The sequence below is a fragment of the Notolepis coatsorum genome, assembly GCF_963971535.1.
Source record: "Notolepis coatsorum genome assembly, chromosome: 7".
Taxonomy (NCBI): Eukaryota; Metazoa; Chordata; class Actinopteri; order Aulopiformes; family Paralepididae; genus Notolepis; species Notolepis coatsorum.
Window position 1 is genome coordinate 119,872,141 of NC_140171.1, and position 16,520 is coordinate 119,888,660.

Sequence of the window (16,520 nt, forward strand, 5' to 3'; positions counted from 1 at the left end):
ATTATAATAATTATCATAAATATAATATATAAATAAATAAAAATTACAAAGAAATTACAAAAGAATTATATTAATAATTATCTATCTATCTATCTATGGTATTTGGGAGTTGATATCGGCAGTGAAAAGGCGCTTGGTGTACAGGTGCCTCCCTGTCTCAACACTACAATAGACTAGTTTGTGTACAGTCACAACAAGTAGTCATTCATCTTCATCCCAGGCAATATTCATCAGGGCTGATAAGGGTCTCCTAACCACCCGTAGGTCTAACTTCAAGTCTAGGGGGGGGACGTGCTTTTGCGGTCACAGCCCCTGACCTCTGGAACAGCATCCCCATGTCCATTAAATCTGCCCCCTCCATCGAGTCTTTTAAATCAAAACTCAAAACCCCGGGGAGCTCCAGTAGCTCACTGCGTATCTCGGCGCTATTTCGGCGTCGGGGACAACCGTGCGCGTCACGGATCTGGGGTACACGAGTTCGACTCCCGGACTCGCCGTATTTTCTCAGTGTCTTTCCCCCGATCTATATCCCATTCAACCTGTTTCTGTCGGTCATGCTTGACCAGAAAAAGCGATAAACGCTAAAAAGAACCAGCTGACTGGTCAAAGTTTAAAAAAGAAAAAAAACTCAAAACCCACCTATATCGCCTGGCCTTCCCTGACTCACTTTGACTCTTGCCGTACTTGTTGATGTGTTGTTCTGTTTTTCCTTTGTCTATCCGTTGATTGTTTTTTTCTGTTTTATTTTATACTTTTCTTTGTTCTTAGCTTAGCTATGTGAAGCACTTTGGTTGACAAGCGTCATGTTTTTTTTTTTTTTTTTTTATCTTTTTTCCCCCTCCTTTTTCCGCTTTTTCTCCCATCCCACTGTTAGTCGTTATGCCAATTCCCAACCCCCTTCCTGGTTGTTGCGCACTTTCCCCTACTGTTGGTCCGAGAGGCCGGAGACTGTCACATGCTTTCCTCCGACGCATGTGCAGCCAGCCGGCAGCCAGCCTGGCCGCGCAGATTCTCACTGGGAGAGTGTAACGTGTGGGAGGCCGCACTACCTCTCACCAGATCCTACCTTCGCTGAGCAGGCGCCCCGACCGAACTGTAGGGGTCGCTGTCCACAACGCCCAGGACCCACCCACGGCTCCCCTCCCCCTAACTCAGCCAAACGAGTTAGTATAGCGATCAGCCCGAGCCAAGGCAATGCTGACTCTCCGGGAGTCGAGACCGCAGCCTCGACAAGCGTCATGTTTAAACGTGCTATATAAATAAATTTGATTGATTGATTGATCAAAGTGCTTTGTTCCAGAGACTTTAACTACAGACATTTCTCTTAACCTCTCTCACATAAGACCCAGACAGCAGCAACATCAGGACAAGTGCAGTGTTATTGTTGTGGCCCTGAAGACGGAATGCTCCCTTCCTCAAATACTTGGCTTGGTCTTTAGTTGGTAATAGTCTGTGTTTATTTCCCCCCTGCAGGTGTTTCCAGACTGATGGACTTGTTAGCGGACTCGAGAGAAGTAATCCGTAACGATGTGAGTACTGTCTGCTTCACTCTAGTACCAGCATTGACTTGTGTTTTCATCCCTGGTCTGTAAACATGGACTCCAGCTAAGGATTCATTCATTAGGATTCATTCATATGTATCCGCCTAAATCCATCTTTTTTTATTTTCTATTTATACCAAAAAAAATATAAAAGGCTTGAGATTGAGGGAAGAGGGCATGATTTGTGCTGGGAGTGTGAGAGCAATAGTGTCTGTTGTTGACTTTTTTTGTCTGTCTGTGTGTATTTTGTTTGTGTTATATATTTAATTTTGGACATATCTGGAAAAATTACCAAATGATCTTTCATTGTCTTTTCTTGTTTTATATTGTATAGTTGTTGATTATACTCTTGATGTGATTTTAAAAAAATGGCAATAAAAAAATTGCAAAAAAGAAAAAAAATACTGTCAAATTGGGGTACATCCAGCTGAGAACCTCTGTCCACCACGTCTTAACATTCTGCTGAAACCGAGTGTTAACATTATGCTCAGTAGCCAGATGAATGACTGTATTTATAGATGCCTGTGTCTGTTTGCCGTCTTCCATCAGGGTTTGCTGTTGCTTCAGCAGCTGACCAAGAGCAACGCCGCCATCCAGAAGATTGTTGCCTTTGAGAACGCTTTTGAGCGTCTCCTGGATATCATCACGGAGGAGGGCAGCAGTGATGGAGGTATCACACAAATCAGTATATTGTTTATTTCTTATTTTTAAGGAGAGTGGGTCTTTAGTGTTTCCTTCCTTATTGATACAGGAGGAAGGCTGAGAGGGTAACGGAGCAGTGCAGGAGAAAATGTTCTAGGCTAGCAGGGGACCAGAGGCAGGGGACCACTACACCATCTCCAGGCACACTCGAGCTTTTAATTTGTACATTTTGCAGTTGTCTGATTAAATTCGTATATCTTCAAGAAGTCAGATTTTCAGAAAAGATAATAAACTGCGTTCTTGCCCTTTTTTAGTTTAAAAATGATACCATGTTTTTGAATGGCTTCCATGAAGGCTTGGGATATTGAAGTTTCTCAGCACTTTCTCAGGGTCATGTGAACTTCAATTATGAATTTTAATGTTTTTTTTAAGGTAAAATATTCAGTAGGACAGAAAAAATAGGCGTCACGTCATTGACCCACATATATACATTTATATATACATACATACACATACATACTGCCAGTTATCAAACCCCTTCTTCATCTCTGTACCTCTGTAAAACCAGGGGATCGCTGGGTGTTGACAATGAGCTCGTCCTTGACTTGTGTGTCTCCCTTTCTCAAGCAGGAAAATCCTGGCATCTTGCTAGTAACTTTATCTTATTCTGTCTAAAAATGGTTCACTAAAATATCTCTTGATCTCAATGGATTTTTTTATTTTTTATTTTTTTCAGTGGGCGATGGCCACTAGAAAATGTTTTTGGTACACATCAGGTAACTTAGAATGAGCAGGAGTTGGGAAGGAAAAAGAGGAGGGAGGAAGAAAAAAAAAGGGGGAAAAGGATGAGGGGAAGGTGACAAAAAGAGAGGGGAAAAGAAGAAGAAAACTCAGTAATAAAAACAAAGACAAGATGGAACAAAATAAAACGAAGACCCCAAAACATACAGGAAAAAAATGGAAAAGGGACATCACATAGGGTCGAACATACGACATAACATAAAACAATAATACAACATAACAGACAGGCTAGCAGCTGTTCCTGGGGAGGATCCGTTACATTGTATCCAGAGGTGCGTTCCTCACACTGATTGCACACACGCTAATGACGCCACGTGCACGCGTGCTCACGCGCATAAATGTTACCTCACGCACATGTATAATAATAAACTTTATTTGTATAGCCTTTCATACAGAAACTGCAGCTCAAAGTGCTTCACACAGAAAAAAGACAGGCATAAAATGAGCACATAAAGTGCAGACATATAAAATCACAGTTTTTTACATTAGGACCTAACATCCCAACAGGCCACCTTGTTTATGGTTTGATTCAGTTTTAAATAGACAATAATAAAAACCCACTGTGTAGTGTGGTAGACACAGCTCCCTGCCTCCCTACCCCCTCCCCTCAGGTTTGGTGTGAACGATGGTCTGATTCAGGCAGAGCAGAGTCATAGAATATGGCTCTGAGGCAGAGCACCGTTTACACCTGTGAATGTCATTGCCATGAAATGGGTTGCATTCCATCCCTAGAGGCAATTAGGCTGCGGTTACACTGACTGATGTTTTCGTTTCGTTTTCAGATGAGTTTCGCTTTTCCACGTAGCGGTAGGCAAGTCAGACATTCGTTTTGCAACCTGAGAACTTTCGTTTTGTCACCTGAGCACAGTGATGTAGTACACTGCCAAAGCAGTAGGTGGCAGTAGGTGGCGAACATGAAGGCAATTTTCAACCAATCAGAACTTGAATGTGCCAATACACTTCCTGCAAAGAAATGTCAACACGCCGCCATCTTTTAATGCCTCGGCTATTTAGCCAATGCAGCACTTATTTTTCAGCAAAGTGTAATAAAAGTGCAATAAACAAAACGGATACATTCACTGTGTTCTGCCTCATTTGTTGATGAAACAAAACTATCATCAACACAATTGACCACCAAGAGCGGAGTTTAATCTCATCTGCGCTGATTTTGTTAGCTTACATGCTAACGCGATAGGAATATGCCATTATAACAGTATAGCATTGTGGCTAGAAGCTAACGTTAGCCAGCCAGCACCAAACTGATGATATCGGGAGCTATCAGTAGCTAGATAACATTAGAGACAACGCCTTGTGTATTAAACAAAGGTGAATAGATGACTGGGCCATTTTGTTTAATGCTTGTTATGTTGAAAGATGAGCTCTGAGCTAACAGGGTCTGGTAGCTACGGTAGGTAGCTAACGTTAGCCAGCTGCTCATGCAATCGTTAATGCTAGCAGAATGAATGGATGTAAACTTTATTTAACATATTGCATAATGGGTACAATACAATACGGCTCAATACAAACAATTGTTAAGGGAATGCAGACTGTTGTAGCTTGGACTGGGGTCCTTATAACAATAACTTGACAACACATGGTAGCTGCAGCTATAGCTCTGTTGTCACCGGACGTTGGTGAGGGCGTGCCGGTGTCGGTATCTACTGCGCATGGGCGTTGAGCAACAACGGCTCCGCGCAGATTACACGACACGTTGTCAGCGAGTTTTGGTGAGGAAAACACCTTTTCAGCGTTCCCGCTAGGGCAACGCGTTTTCCTGCCAAAACGTAATTTCTATCTAATGGGGACAGCAAACGTATTCAAAATGTATTCAAACGAAAACAAAAACAGTGTGTAACAAGGGCCTTAGTCTCATTGTCTCACAAAACAAACGGACGTAGTTGAAGACAGTAGTAGACACCGGCCTAACGAGCGGCTATTGTTATGATAATGCGAGGTAGCGCCGGCAGGCAGGTAAACACGACACAGAGTCGAGTGCAGCGCGCACATCCGTGCATGTGCGTGCACGCGCTTCTGCTCAAATCTTTGGGTGCACTGAGTGCAATCCCGTCCCATGAAGAACGCATCCCTGATTTTATCCTTTTACTTTTAGCAGATGTGAACTCCAATTAACATAAATTACCAAACATGTGCTCTTCTTCAATAATGCCCTCCTTCACACTCACAACCCCACATATTCACACCTGGGAGCTGTCCAGTACAACCACTTTTGGCTACTGAGCAGCTGCACTGGAGCAGTTTGAGGTTAAGTGCCTTGCTCAATGTCACTTAAGTGGTAGTCGCCGAGGGAGGGGAGAGCATTATTCATTTACTTCCCCTGACCAGATTTTCCCAGGGCTTCGAACAGACTACCTTCTGGTCACAAGTCTGCTTCTCTTACCTTTTTAGACTACCTCTGCCACCCATAGGGGGGGACCCTGATGTAAACCAGACGAAAGTCTTTCTCTGGTCTGCATCCCCTTAAAGGTTATGTGAAAGTGGTATGTGGTCCAGTTATGCTGCTCTGATTACATCCTCTTGAAGTTGACCGTGTATAATCTTCATACATTTTTTATAAAAAAGTACAATATTTTCCTTGAAATGTAGTGGAGTAAAAGTTTAAAGTTCCATAAAATAAAAATTCTCAAAGTACAAGTAGCTCGAAAATGTACTTAAGTACAGTGCTTGAGTAAAAATACTTAGTTACTTTCCACCACTGGTCTTGCCATTAGCTTTAGGTGTGTGTTGACCCACCTTCCTCTGTCTGCAGGCATCGTGGTGGAGGACTGCCTGCTGCTGCTCGTCAACCTGCTGAAGAACAACAGCTCCAACCAGAACTTCTTCAAGGAGGGCTCTTACATCCAGAAGATGAAGCCCTGGTTCGAGGTCGGCGACGACAACTCCGGCTGGTCCGCCCAGAAGGTCACCAACCTGCACCTTATGCTGCAGGTACGTGGACGCACTCCTTCACACAGATCTTTCACTTGGGATTAGTGTGAGTTGCTCAAGGGAGCCCAGCACACGTTTTCACCTGTCTATACTGTGGGGAAACGTCATCACATGTGAAGTGAATACAGCGAGACAGATTTATTGACCCTTTCACTGCCACACGACAAATGGTTAACCCCTTTCACAACCACACTACAGAAGGTTAACCCTTTCACTACCAGGTTAACCGTCTGTAGTGTGGTAGTGAAAAGGGTTAACCTTCTGTAGTGTGGCAGTGAAAGGATTAACCAAAGGAGTTCAGGTGGGTGGGCGGCTACGTGGCGTAGTGGGCAAGCCGCTCGCCACGAATGCGGAGACGCTGGGCTCGCCTGTTCGAGCCCAGCGCTCCACATTGCTTTCAGTTTAGCTGGTCGTTCATACTAATACACATTGGCCTTATTAGGGGGTGGGAAACTGATGGGTGGGGATCGGGCGTTGTGGACAGCGACTCCTACAGGTCGGTTGGTGCGCCTGCGCAGTAGAATCAGGAAGTGTCGGGGGCAGCGTGAGCCTCCCACGCGTTACTCCTCGCCACTGAGAGATCGAGCTGCGCAGGTGAAAAGATGCGACTGCTGTTACCTCAAGTACCGGAGGGGACTTGTGCTATGTATGACTTAGTCCACATTGCAGCCGGCTTGTGGGAGGCAAGAAACAGCGTTCGTGACAGGGGAGGGTTGAATTGGATGATACGAAATTGGGATGGGAGAAAAAATATAGAAAATGGGAGAAAAAGTGGATCAAAAAAAAAAGGAGTTCAGGTGGGTATGCAAGCTATGTCTATTTGGTCTATGTGATATAATGAGTCTCCTCAGACTGGTATTCTCTTAAATACTTTGTTGTCTTCTGTCTCCTATTTTCCATTTTTGCCTCAAGGCAGTTGTATGTAAATGCGGAATGAACTATTGTAAGTCAAGACTTACGCATTATTGTACCAACCTTAAACCTTGCCCATTTGTTTGGTTCTTGAACCCAGCTGGTGCGCGTCATGGTGTCTCCGGTGAACTCTCCCGGGGCCACGGCCAGCTGTCAGAGGGCCATGTACCAGTGTGGCCTCCTGCAGCAGCTCTGCACCATCCTCATGGCTACCGGCGTGCCTGCTGACATCCTCACCGAGGTAATGAGAGCCCGGGCCCAGGCCTAGCATTTACCAATACATAGGATCCATCAGCGAAGCCGGCAAAGGGATACACTACCGGAAATTAACACTAAGTGTTATTTCTGGTCTCGACTGCTTCACCTGGGGGTGCATAGCAAGCGTAAACAAGGAATGCAACAAAATGTAGCACAGAATTACTTACACGGGAAGCGAGAAAACTCACAGGGTTGGAGGTCTTGGAGGACACACTGAATTTAAAGACTGATCTGACCACACCACATAACAAAATATATATAAGACCCTTAGATAAACGTACTATATGTTACATTAGATTAGATTAGATTCAAATGTATTGTCATTATACAGCACAAGTACAGTACAACGAAAAGAAGTTTGGAATCCAACCAGAGAGCAAATGTAACATTCAAGTAATAATAATATACAATGTACAGGTGATTAAACTATGTATCAAATATATAAAGTATAGTGCTAAGCAGATGTATGTACAGAGTTGATATGTGCAGTGATACAGGTACAAGTATGTGTCAGTACTACGGATTGGAAATGGTAACACTGCATGGATATTTCCTGAGTCTTGATTTCAGGATGCACTTTGCCGAAATGATGTCATGAATCCATGGGTGATGTATTTTAAAAATTAACAACTGTTAGAGGGGGGGCCGACAGAGACCTGCCCCCCAACTGTTTTCAGTTCTTAGAAATAAGCCTTGTTTCTATCCAAACTACCTGGAACGTTTAGTCCCAGGAACTACATTTCAAAGAATTTAAAGGTTCGTTCAGCCCATTGTTGTCTGTGTGTCCACCGCGGTTTAAAGATCCGCCAAGATCAGGCAGATGAGTACGCTGACGTAATGAAAAAGGTCTCAATCAGACATTCGAGTGTCTCAATAGTTAACTATACTAGAACACAAAGTTTCAAGTTCAAGTTTCTTTATTAGTTGTCATACAAAATTACAGAATACTTTTATATGAAATGCTTCTTTCTGTTACAAAGGACAATTGTTTAACAATAGAACAATATTGATGTAACAAAAATATTTGTTGGTGCAGGGATGTTTTTAATGTATAGGTATATCGGTGAACAAAGAAATGTGGGTTGAAATAAAATGCTTGATCATTCAGAATGTTCTGTGCTGCAAGCACTACCCCCAAAGTTCCTACACTTTAAGTCCTACCACCCAGAGCAGGGGCTTTTTGGAGAGTAAAATAATGTCCCTGGAACTTCTGTTAAACCCTGGTCCCTGCGTACAGCTCCGACTGGGCTAGACTGGGCTTTTGTTGACATGGGTTACCAGGGGTGTAAAGTACTTGAGTAATTGTACTTCGTTACAATACTTAAGTACTGTTTTGGGGGATTTGTACTTTACTCGAGTATTATTAGGTTTGTATACTTTGTACTTTTACTCCATTACATTTCAGAGAGAAAAAACGTACTTTTTACTCCTTACATTTAAAATGCAGACCTACAAAGTACAAATCTCGCAGGTCCAACAACACAGGCCGAACTAACGTTAACATTATTAATCCTGCGACCGCAGGTAAACGGCCAATCAAATCCCCATCAATGGAAAATGAACCCGCACATACCCATGCTGATTGGTCCTTGCATAGCTGTCAACATTGGCATTTGAAAAAACGGGACATTTCGCCCCGCCCCCTCCCCCCGGCCCTGCCCCCTCCCAATGTAGTCTCCTCCCCCTTGTTAAATTAAATTAATCAGATACCTGGTTGAAAGTGAAATGCTGTGAACATCCCTGCATTAAATGAATGGAAGTGTAAGACAAATTCAGTATAAATTCACTTTATGTAGTAGTATAGCATTAACATTTCATATTTATTGAAATCTTACAATGCATACATAAATGTTATGATGAATTGAAAATGGGGGAAGAAGTCCTTCTCTGGTCTGCATCCCCTTAACAATTTTGTATTGCGCCATACTGTATTGTACCCATTCTGCAATCTGTTAAAGTTAGCAATCAATCAATGTATTACCATAGTGTCTTTATACCTTCATCACTGTACATATTAATACTACAACTCAAGAAGAATCAAGAGGTTTATTTGTCACATACATACAGTGAAATGCGGATTGATTGTGCAAAATACAATAAAAATAGGCATAGAAAAAAGAATAGGTAACACAAGATATGCATGATAAAAAAAGACATGCCAAGTTCCTGAAAACTGGTTCCTATGTACAATACAATTGTAACTCTTAATGTATCTAAACGATACAATACCTCCTTCCTTTAAAGTTACATTTTGTTTAAAGTGATCAGTACTGTACATACATCTGATTAGTATTGTATATTACTATTGCACTTTACTGTTACATTTGCACTCTGGTTGGATGCCAAATGTCTTCGTTGTACTGTATAATGACAATACATTTTAATCTAATCTAATTAGACTGTTTTATCACTCTGGAATGGATGGGGGATACCACTTCATTCCCTGTCCCCACAGTCTCTTGCATCGGCCAGGGACCTGTTGTAGGTATAGGTTGCAGACTTCGCATTTCTCAACACCTTCTGAGAAGGAGTGTATTCATGAACATTTTTCATAGCCTCTATGCCTCGCCGATTGGTCATGATGACTGATGCCGCTTTTTCCTCCGTGTGCGACATTGAAATCAGCGCGCCATAATTTACAAAAAGCATTGAGTGTTGAAACGTTGCTTTTCGAGAGGTACGGGAACGTCTCCTCCCACTTGGCGAGATATTTGCAGCTCTTCTTGGCTTTCTTAGCTGGTGGAACCGCACAATCCTCTCAAGTCCATCGTAGAATGTAATACATTTCCAGCTAAACCCCTCCTTTATCCGGTCGCTCTTCTTCTTCGGGTCGCAACAGTCTTCCGGTCTGACTTCCTGTGCTAACGTTCTAATCTACACTGCTGCCACCTGTCATCACGGAGGGAAATTGCAGCCATTTTGTAAAAATGTATAAGAAATAAAAAAAATGGGAAAAATACGTGAACCGGGATGAGGGTGGGAAGGAAGGTTGAAATACGTGACAATCCCGGGAAAAACGGGATGGTTGACAGCTATGGGTCCTTGTGCAAGACTAGAAAGCGGGGATCTTGTTATCCTGTTATCAGAAGAATAGACAGTCAGAGTGACAAGCCATAGAAGATGGCCACAATGAGTGATGAAGAGGACGAAACGGTCGGCGACGGCGTGGACGGACAAGATGAGCATCCATGGCCCTATCTACATAAAATGTTCTCTTTGGCCGCAGTCAACACTGATTCTTATAAAATGAAGTGTCTCCTTTGCCACCCCCGATCCCATGAAATCTCTGCCTTCAAAAATTCTCCATCGAATTTGAAGAAACATGTTGAGGCAAGTTTGCTAAAAACTTAAAAGTTCTTTTTACGTTTTAACGTTTTATTTTACTTTACTAATGTCACAGCATTAAGTTCGTTTTGCTAACGTAGACAACATTATCGATTCTAGTAATGTTAAAGTCATTAAGAAGATTAACTGGGCTAACCAGCTAAACTAATTCTAGCTAACGTTAGCTTACTTAGCAGGATGACACACATTTGCATGATTTGTCCTTGCTAATGTTAGCTAGCAAAGTTGTCTAGACATATTTATGGCTCAAATGAAGTATATTATGCACAAACATTTAGATGACACTGTTTTTAAAGAGCATGCCTCTTTTTACAGTTTCAGTGATATTACTGAACAGTCATATAGCTAATTTCTTTTAATCCTTAAAGAAATTGGTAGACCAGGGGTATCAAACTTATACAATTTTGGTCAGAGTGTATGGATTGCACCAGCTAATTTCACTAATTAGTGCACCTTCTTGGTTGTGGAGGTAAGCTAATTCGTGAAATCAGCTGGTGTATGGTATAGGTTGAAACACAAACCAGCATACACTCGGACCAAAATAGAATGAGTTTGACACTCTTGTGGTAGACAAAAGTTTATTTGTAATGTTTATTTTTTCTTGGTCTGATCATTAAAGTAACTTTAATTTAAAGTGTTTTATTTTTGTTTTGCAGAGAAAACACCCACATCAGCTGGAGAATTATTCCAAACTGACTTCTGCTCAGTGGCGGCTGGTGAATTCTTCTCCAGGGGGGGCGCTATACAAAAAAATTTGCAAACATGTACCGAGGACGTATCACAATGTCACACACAAACACGCGCGTGCACGCATTGGCGGAACCACACACTGAGTATAGCCTACTATCACCATTGCCATCAATCAATATATGATCAGTCAATGCAGCCACGTTTCCAATAGCGCCTACACAAACATGCACGCTCTCTCTCTCTCTCTTTCTTTCTTTCTTTCTTTCTTTCTTTCTTCTCTCTCTCTCTCTCTCTCTCTCTCTCTCTCTCTCTCTCCTTTTCCCCCCCCCTTCCAGTCAGGAGCACTACACTAGCACTGTAATATCTTTGTGCATGCTCCCACGCACACGCCCGTATTCCGATCCGTACAATAATAATCACAGATGTATATATTGTCATTTGAGACAAGTTACCAATACATTGTCCCGTGGGTTATGCCCCCCGCGGCGAAATTAATTAGTATTCCCCTCCTCTATCTCTCTCTCTCACACACAGCATTAAGTACCTTGTGGAATCCCAAGCAGGCAAGCACTACACAATTTAGAAGATTGCAAAGGATCAGACCTAGTAGTATACAGTATATACCAAGAATAACTTCAGTATGAGTACAGCATATTTTGCATATTGTTAAAAGAGCCAAGGCTGGCTTGCAAATTAAACATATGACTCACTTACCATCAGAAGAGTTGAAGGGGGCGAGAGCTGTCCACAAGCCTTAATCCACTTTAAAAAAATAAAATAAAGTGTTTCATGTCCTTTACTCCAGTAACTGAAAATACGGCATTTACATGACTGCATCCAGCTAGCCATATAGCTCCTTGTTAGCCAACATTCTTACTGAATCAGCTAGAAAACGACAGAAGCTCTTTCAATCTGAGTTTTTCTTGCAGTGTCTGTCTTTCAAATTGTGTTGCTTTGATGGATTTAACAGAATTATCCACGGTAGCTAGCTAGAAGTCTTTTCTGTTTGAGGACTGGTGACGAGTGACAACAGTGGCGCACAGAGTGCATGACTGCTTTCTTTGTTTGAGCGCTAGAAAGCCACGCCCCCAGACATCATATTTATGACCCTTGATTGGCTCAATTTATTTGCTTGAATCATTTACATTGGCCGCTTGCGCGCAGTGACGCAGAGTCAACGTGCGTTAAGGACTAGCGCCCAGGTTTGGAGGTAGGTAGATTTCTGAGAGTGACGTCAATCACAAACGAGGGGGAGAAAGAATAGCATGCACAAAACAATGATTTATATACTATATTAACGTTATTGTGCATTTTAATAGTAATTATTATTCATTTTAAACATGTTTAGTTTATTTTTAGGGCTTCAAAATATCTAATAAAAAACACAAGTTCTTCTTCTCCTCTCTCTCAATCAGGGGGGGCGGCGCCCCCTATTGGCCGGCCGCCACTGCTTCTGCTTCACAGAAAAGAAACCTGGAGACCAGTCGCACCTCCAACAGCAACCAACTGAAGATGGACAGCTTACCACCAAAGCATGTGTCTCAGGCCACTGTGGACAAAGCTGTGTTAAGATACATAGTTCAAGGACTCGCGACAACAACAGATTGCTGGACAGCCCGACGAAGAAGTTTCATTGGGGTAACCGCTCACTGGATCGACACTGAAAGCTTTGAAAGGCGTTCTGCTGCACTTGCCTGCAGAAGACTGAAGGGCTCCCATACTTTCAATGTTGTGGCCAGTGCTTTAAACGACATTCACTTGGAGTACAAAATCCACATTAGTAAATTTTTCTGTGGTTAATATTGTGATATTATTTAGCGTGCTCCAGTATTCTGCCTTTAACACTTTGAGTGCCAGGGACGCCAGCCTCCTCATGTTACTTCTCCGGCAAGCCAACTGAAGAGACCCAAGTTGATCGCCGGCCCGGAAAATGCGTGGAATATATATTTACAGTACCCAACGCTGAATCAATAAACGCGATCGATATTTAGAATGGCGATCAGGAATTGGAATAATCTTTTTGGATAACATCTCATCTGAGGTAAGGAATCTATTTGACCAGTCTTAGGGTAATCAGAGCTTTTTTCACAGATATATCAACGTGTGCCCTGTGTGTGTGTGTGCGCGCTCGCTGATCAGGAAATAAGATAATCGATTTTTCAGCCCGCTTCCCTAGCGTGCATAAGTACACATATACTATCGATAATCTAGCGTTTATTTGAAAACGATTCATAAATAGGCAGAAAAATTACAGTTTGTGTATGCCAGAATATTCCAGTAAAGGGCGATTATCACGGAATCTATATATTTTCCTGAAAAACGAGGGCTTTTCAAAATGCTATAAAACGGAAATGAACCGATTATTTAAAAAAAAAAAAAAAAAAAAAAAAAAAGTCCGTCTCGACAATGTTGACTGGAAACAAGTCATTGATAAACGATGGGCAGATTAGACACATAGCCATAATTTAAGACAACGATTATGCGTTCACCGCGCTATCATTGAAGTGGGTGGCGGCATTCAACCATGTTTTGACCATGTTATGGCCGGTAATCAAAGTGTTAATATTGTGATATTATTCAGGATAATCCAGTATTCTGTGGTTAATATTGTGATATTATTTAGGATACACCATTATTCTGTTTTAAATATTGTCATATTATTCAGGATACTACAGGATGTCTTTAATATTGTGATATTATTCATGCTGTGATGTGAATGCTGTCCATGTTAGTTTACCTTCAATGGAGAAGTGCACTAAATAATTTTTATGCAAAAAAATGTGTCCTCTGTTCTTTCATTTCAACATTGTCTACCAGAACACATACCATTGTCGGCAGAGTGTATGCTTGGTTTCATTCCAGCCTTGCCTAAACACCAACTGATGATTTCACTAATTGGCTCACCTCTTCAACTATAACTCACCTGGTTTACTTTAACTTTTTAGTACTTGAGTAAAAGTCAAAAAGTCCTACTTTTAAATGTACTTAAGTGTGTTTTTAGCCAGATACTTTGACTTTTACTTGAGTCAGATTTTGAGACAGTACCCATACTTTCACTTAAGTATAATTTCTGGGTACTTTTTACATGCCTGTGGGTTACAAAGGTTACTCACTCTCTCTCTGACTCTGTATTATCAGTCATCTGACATCTTGGCTGCACTTTGTCTAACTGAACAATGCTATGATGTCTGGCCTCTTTTCAGACCATCAATACTGTGTCGGAGGTCATTCGTGGCTCCCAGATCAATCAGGATTATTTCGCTTCGGTCAATGCTCCCTCAAATCCCCCAAGGTAAGACGTACTCAGGAATTCGTGCACGAACAAACAAACAAAAAGCCAAGGATAAAATGAATGATTTTCTGCCATGCTACTGTATAGTTCCACCTTCTTTAATTGGGATCTAACCCTGATCTCAAAGACCAGGGAGGGTGATTACACAGACGGATAACTAAAAATGATTGAAAAGTCAGAATGACTTGACTCATCTCTCTGAATCTGCTTCCACCCCTTGTGGTTCCCAGACCAGCCATCGTGGTGCTGCTGATGTCCATGGTGAACGAGAGGCAGCCCTTTGTGCTGCGCTGCGCCGTGCTCTACTGCTTCCAGTGTTTCCTCTACAAGAACGAGAAGGGCCAGGGGGAGATCGTGGCCACGCTGCTGCCCTCCACCATCGATGGTCAGTTACACCCTCTGACGGCTTCAGTTTGTTACACCCTCTGACCCCTTCAGTTTGTTACACCCTTTGACGGCTTCAGTTTGTTACACCCTCTGACCCCTTCAGTTTGTTACACCCTCTGACCCCTTCAGTTTGTTACACCCTCTGACCCCTTCAGTTTGTTACACCCTCTGACCCCTTCAGTTTGTTACACCCTCTGACCCCTTCAGTTTGTTACACCCTCTGACCCCTTCAGTTTGTTACACCCTCTGACGGCTTCAGTTTGTTACACCCTCTGACAGCTTCAGTTTGTTACACCCTCTGACCCCTTCAGTTTGTTACCTCTGACCCCTTCAGTTTGTTACACCCTCTGACCCCTTCAGTTTGTTACACCCTCTGACGGCTTCAGTTTGTTACACCCTCTGACGGCTTCAGTTTGTTACACCCTCTGACGGCTTCAGTTTGTTACAACCTCTGACCCCTTCAGTTTGTTACCTCTGACCCCTTCAGTTTGTTACACCCTCTGACCCCTTCAGTTTGTTACACCCTCTGACCCCTTCAGTTTGTTACACCCTCTGACCCCTTCAGTTTGTTACACCCTCTGACCCCTTCAGTTTGTTACACCCTCTGACCCCTTCAGTTTGTTACACCCTCTGACAGCTTCAGTTTGTTACAACCTCTGACCCCTTCAGTTTGTTACAACCTCTGACCCCTTCAGTTTGTTACAACCTCTGACCCCTTCAGTTTGTTACACCCTCTGACGGCTTCAGTTTGTTACACCCTCTGACCCCTTCAGTTTGTTACACCATTTGACCCCTTCAGTTTGTTACACCCTCTGACCCCTTCAGTTTGTTACAACCTCTGACCCCTTCAGTTTGTTACACCCTTTGACCCCTTCAGTTTGTTACAACCTCTGACCCCTTCAGTTTGTTACACCCTCTGACCCCTTCAGTTTGTTACACCCTCTGACCCCTTCAGTTTGTTACACCCTTTGACCCCTTCAGTTTGTTACACCCTCTGACCCCTTCAGTTTGTTACACCCTTTGACCCCTTCAGTTTGTTACACCCTCTGACCCCTTCAGTTTGTTACACCCTCTGACAGCTTCAGTTTGTTACAACCTCTGACCCCTTCAGTTTGTTACAACCTCTGACCCCTTCAGTTTGTTACACCCTCTGACCCCTTCAGTTTGTTACACCCTTTGACCCCTTCAGTTTGTTACAACCTCTGACCCCTTCAGTTTGTTACACCCTCTGACCCCTTCAGTTTGTTACAACCTCTGACCCCTTCAGTTTGTTACACCCTTTGACGGCTTCAGTTTGTTACCTCTGACCCCTTCAGTTTGTTACACCCTCTGACCCCTTCAGTTTGTTACACCCTTTGACCCCTTCAGTTTGTTACCTCTGACCCCTTCAGTTTGTTACACCCTTTGACCCCTTCAGTTTGTTACACCCTCTGACCCCTTCAGTTTGTTACACCCTCTGACCCCTTCAGTTTGTTACACCCTCTGACCCCTTCAGTTTGTTACCTCTGACCCCTTCAGTTTGTTACACCCTCTGACCCCTTCAGTTTGTTACAACCTCTGACCCCTTCAGTTTGTTACACCCTCTGACCCCTTCAGTTTGTTACACCCTCTGACAGCTTCAGTTTGTTACACCCTCTGACCCCTTCAGTTTGTTACACCCTCTGACCCCTTCAGTTTGTTACACCCTCTGACCCCTTCAGTTTGTT

General features: G+C 42.8%; 1 protein-coding gene across 5 annotated transcripts in view; it reads left to right on the top strand.

The window, feature by feature from the left end:
* Positions 1-16,520, top strand: part of uso1 (USO1 vesicle transport factor) — an 87,566-nt gene that overhangs the window by 12,761 nt on the left and 58,285 nt on the right. For all 5 annotated transcript variants that reach the window (XM_084318532.1, XM_084318533.1, XM_084318534.1 and 2 more), the window contains 6 exons: positions 1,474-1,529; positions 2,091-2,211; positions 5,752-5,930; positions 6,943-7,083; positions 14,339-14,427; positions 14,658-14,812. In XM_084318532.1, coding sequence (XP_084174658.1) covers positions 1,474-1,529; positions 2,091-2,211; positions 5,752-5,930; positions 6,943-7,083; positions 14,339-14,427; positions 14,658-14,812 — 741 coding nt within the window. The remainder of the gene's footprint in view (positions 1-1,473; positions 1,530-2,090; positions 2,212-5,751; positions 5,931-6,942; positions 7,084-14,338; positions 14,428-14,657; positions 14,813-16,520) is intronic.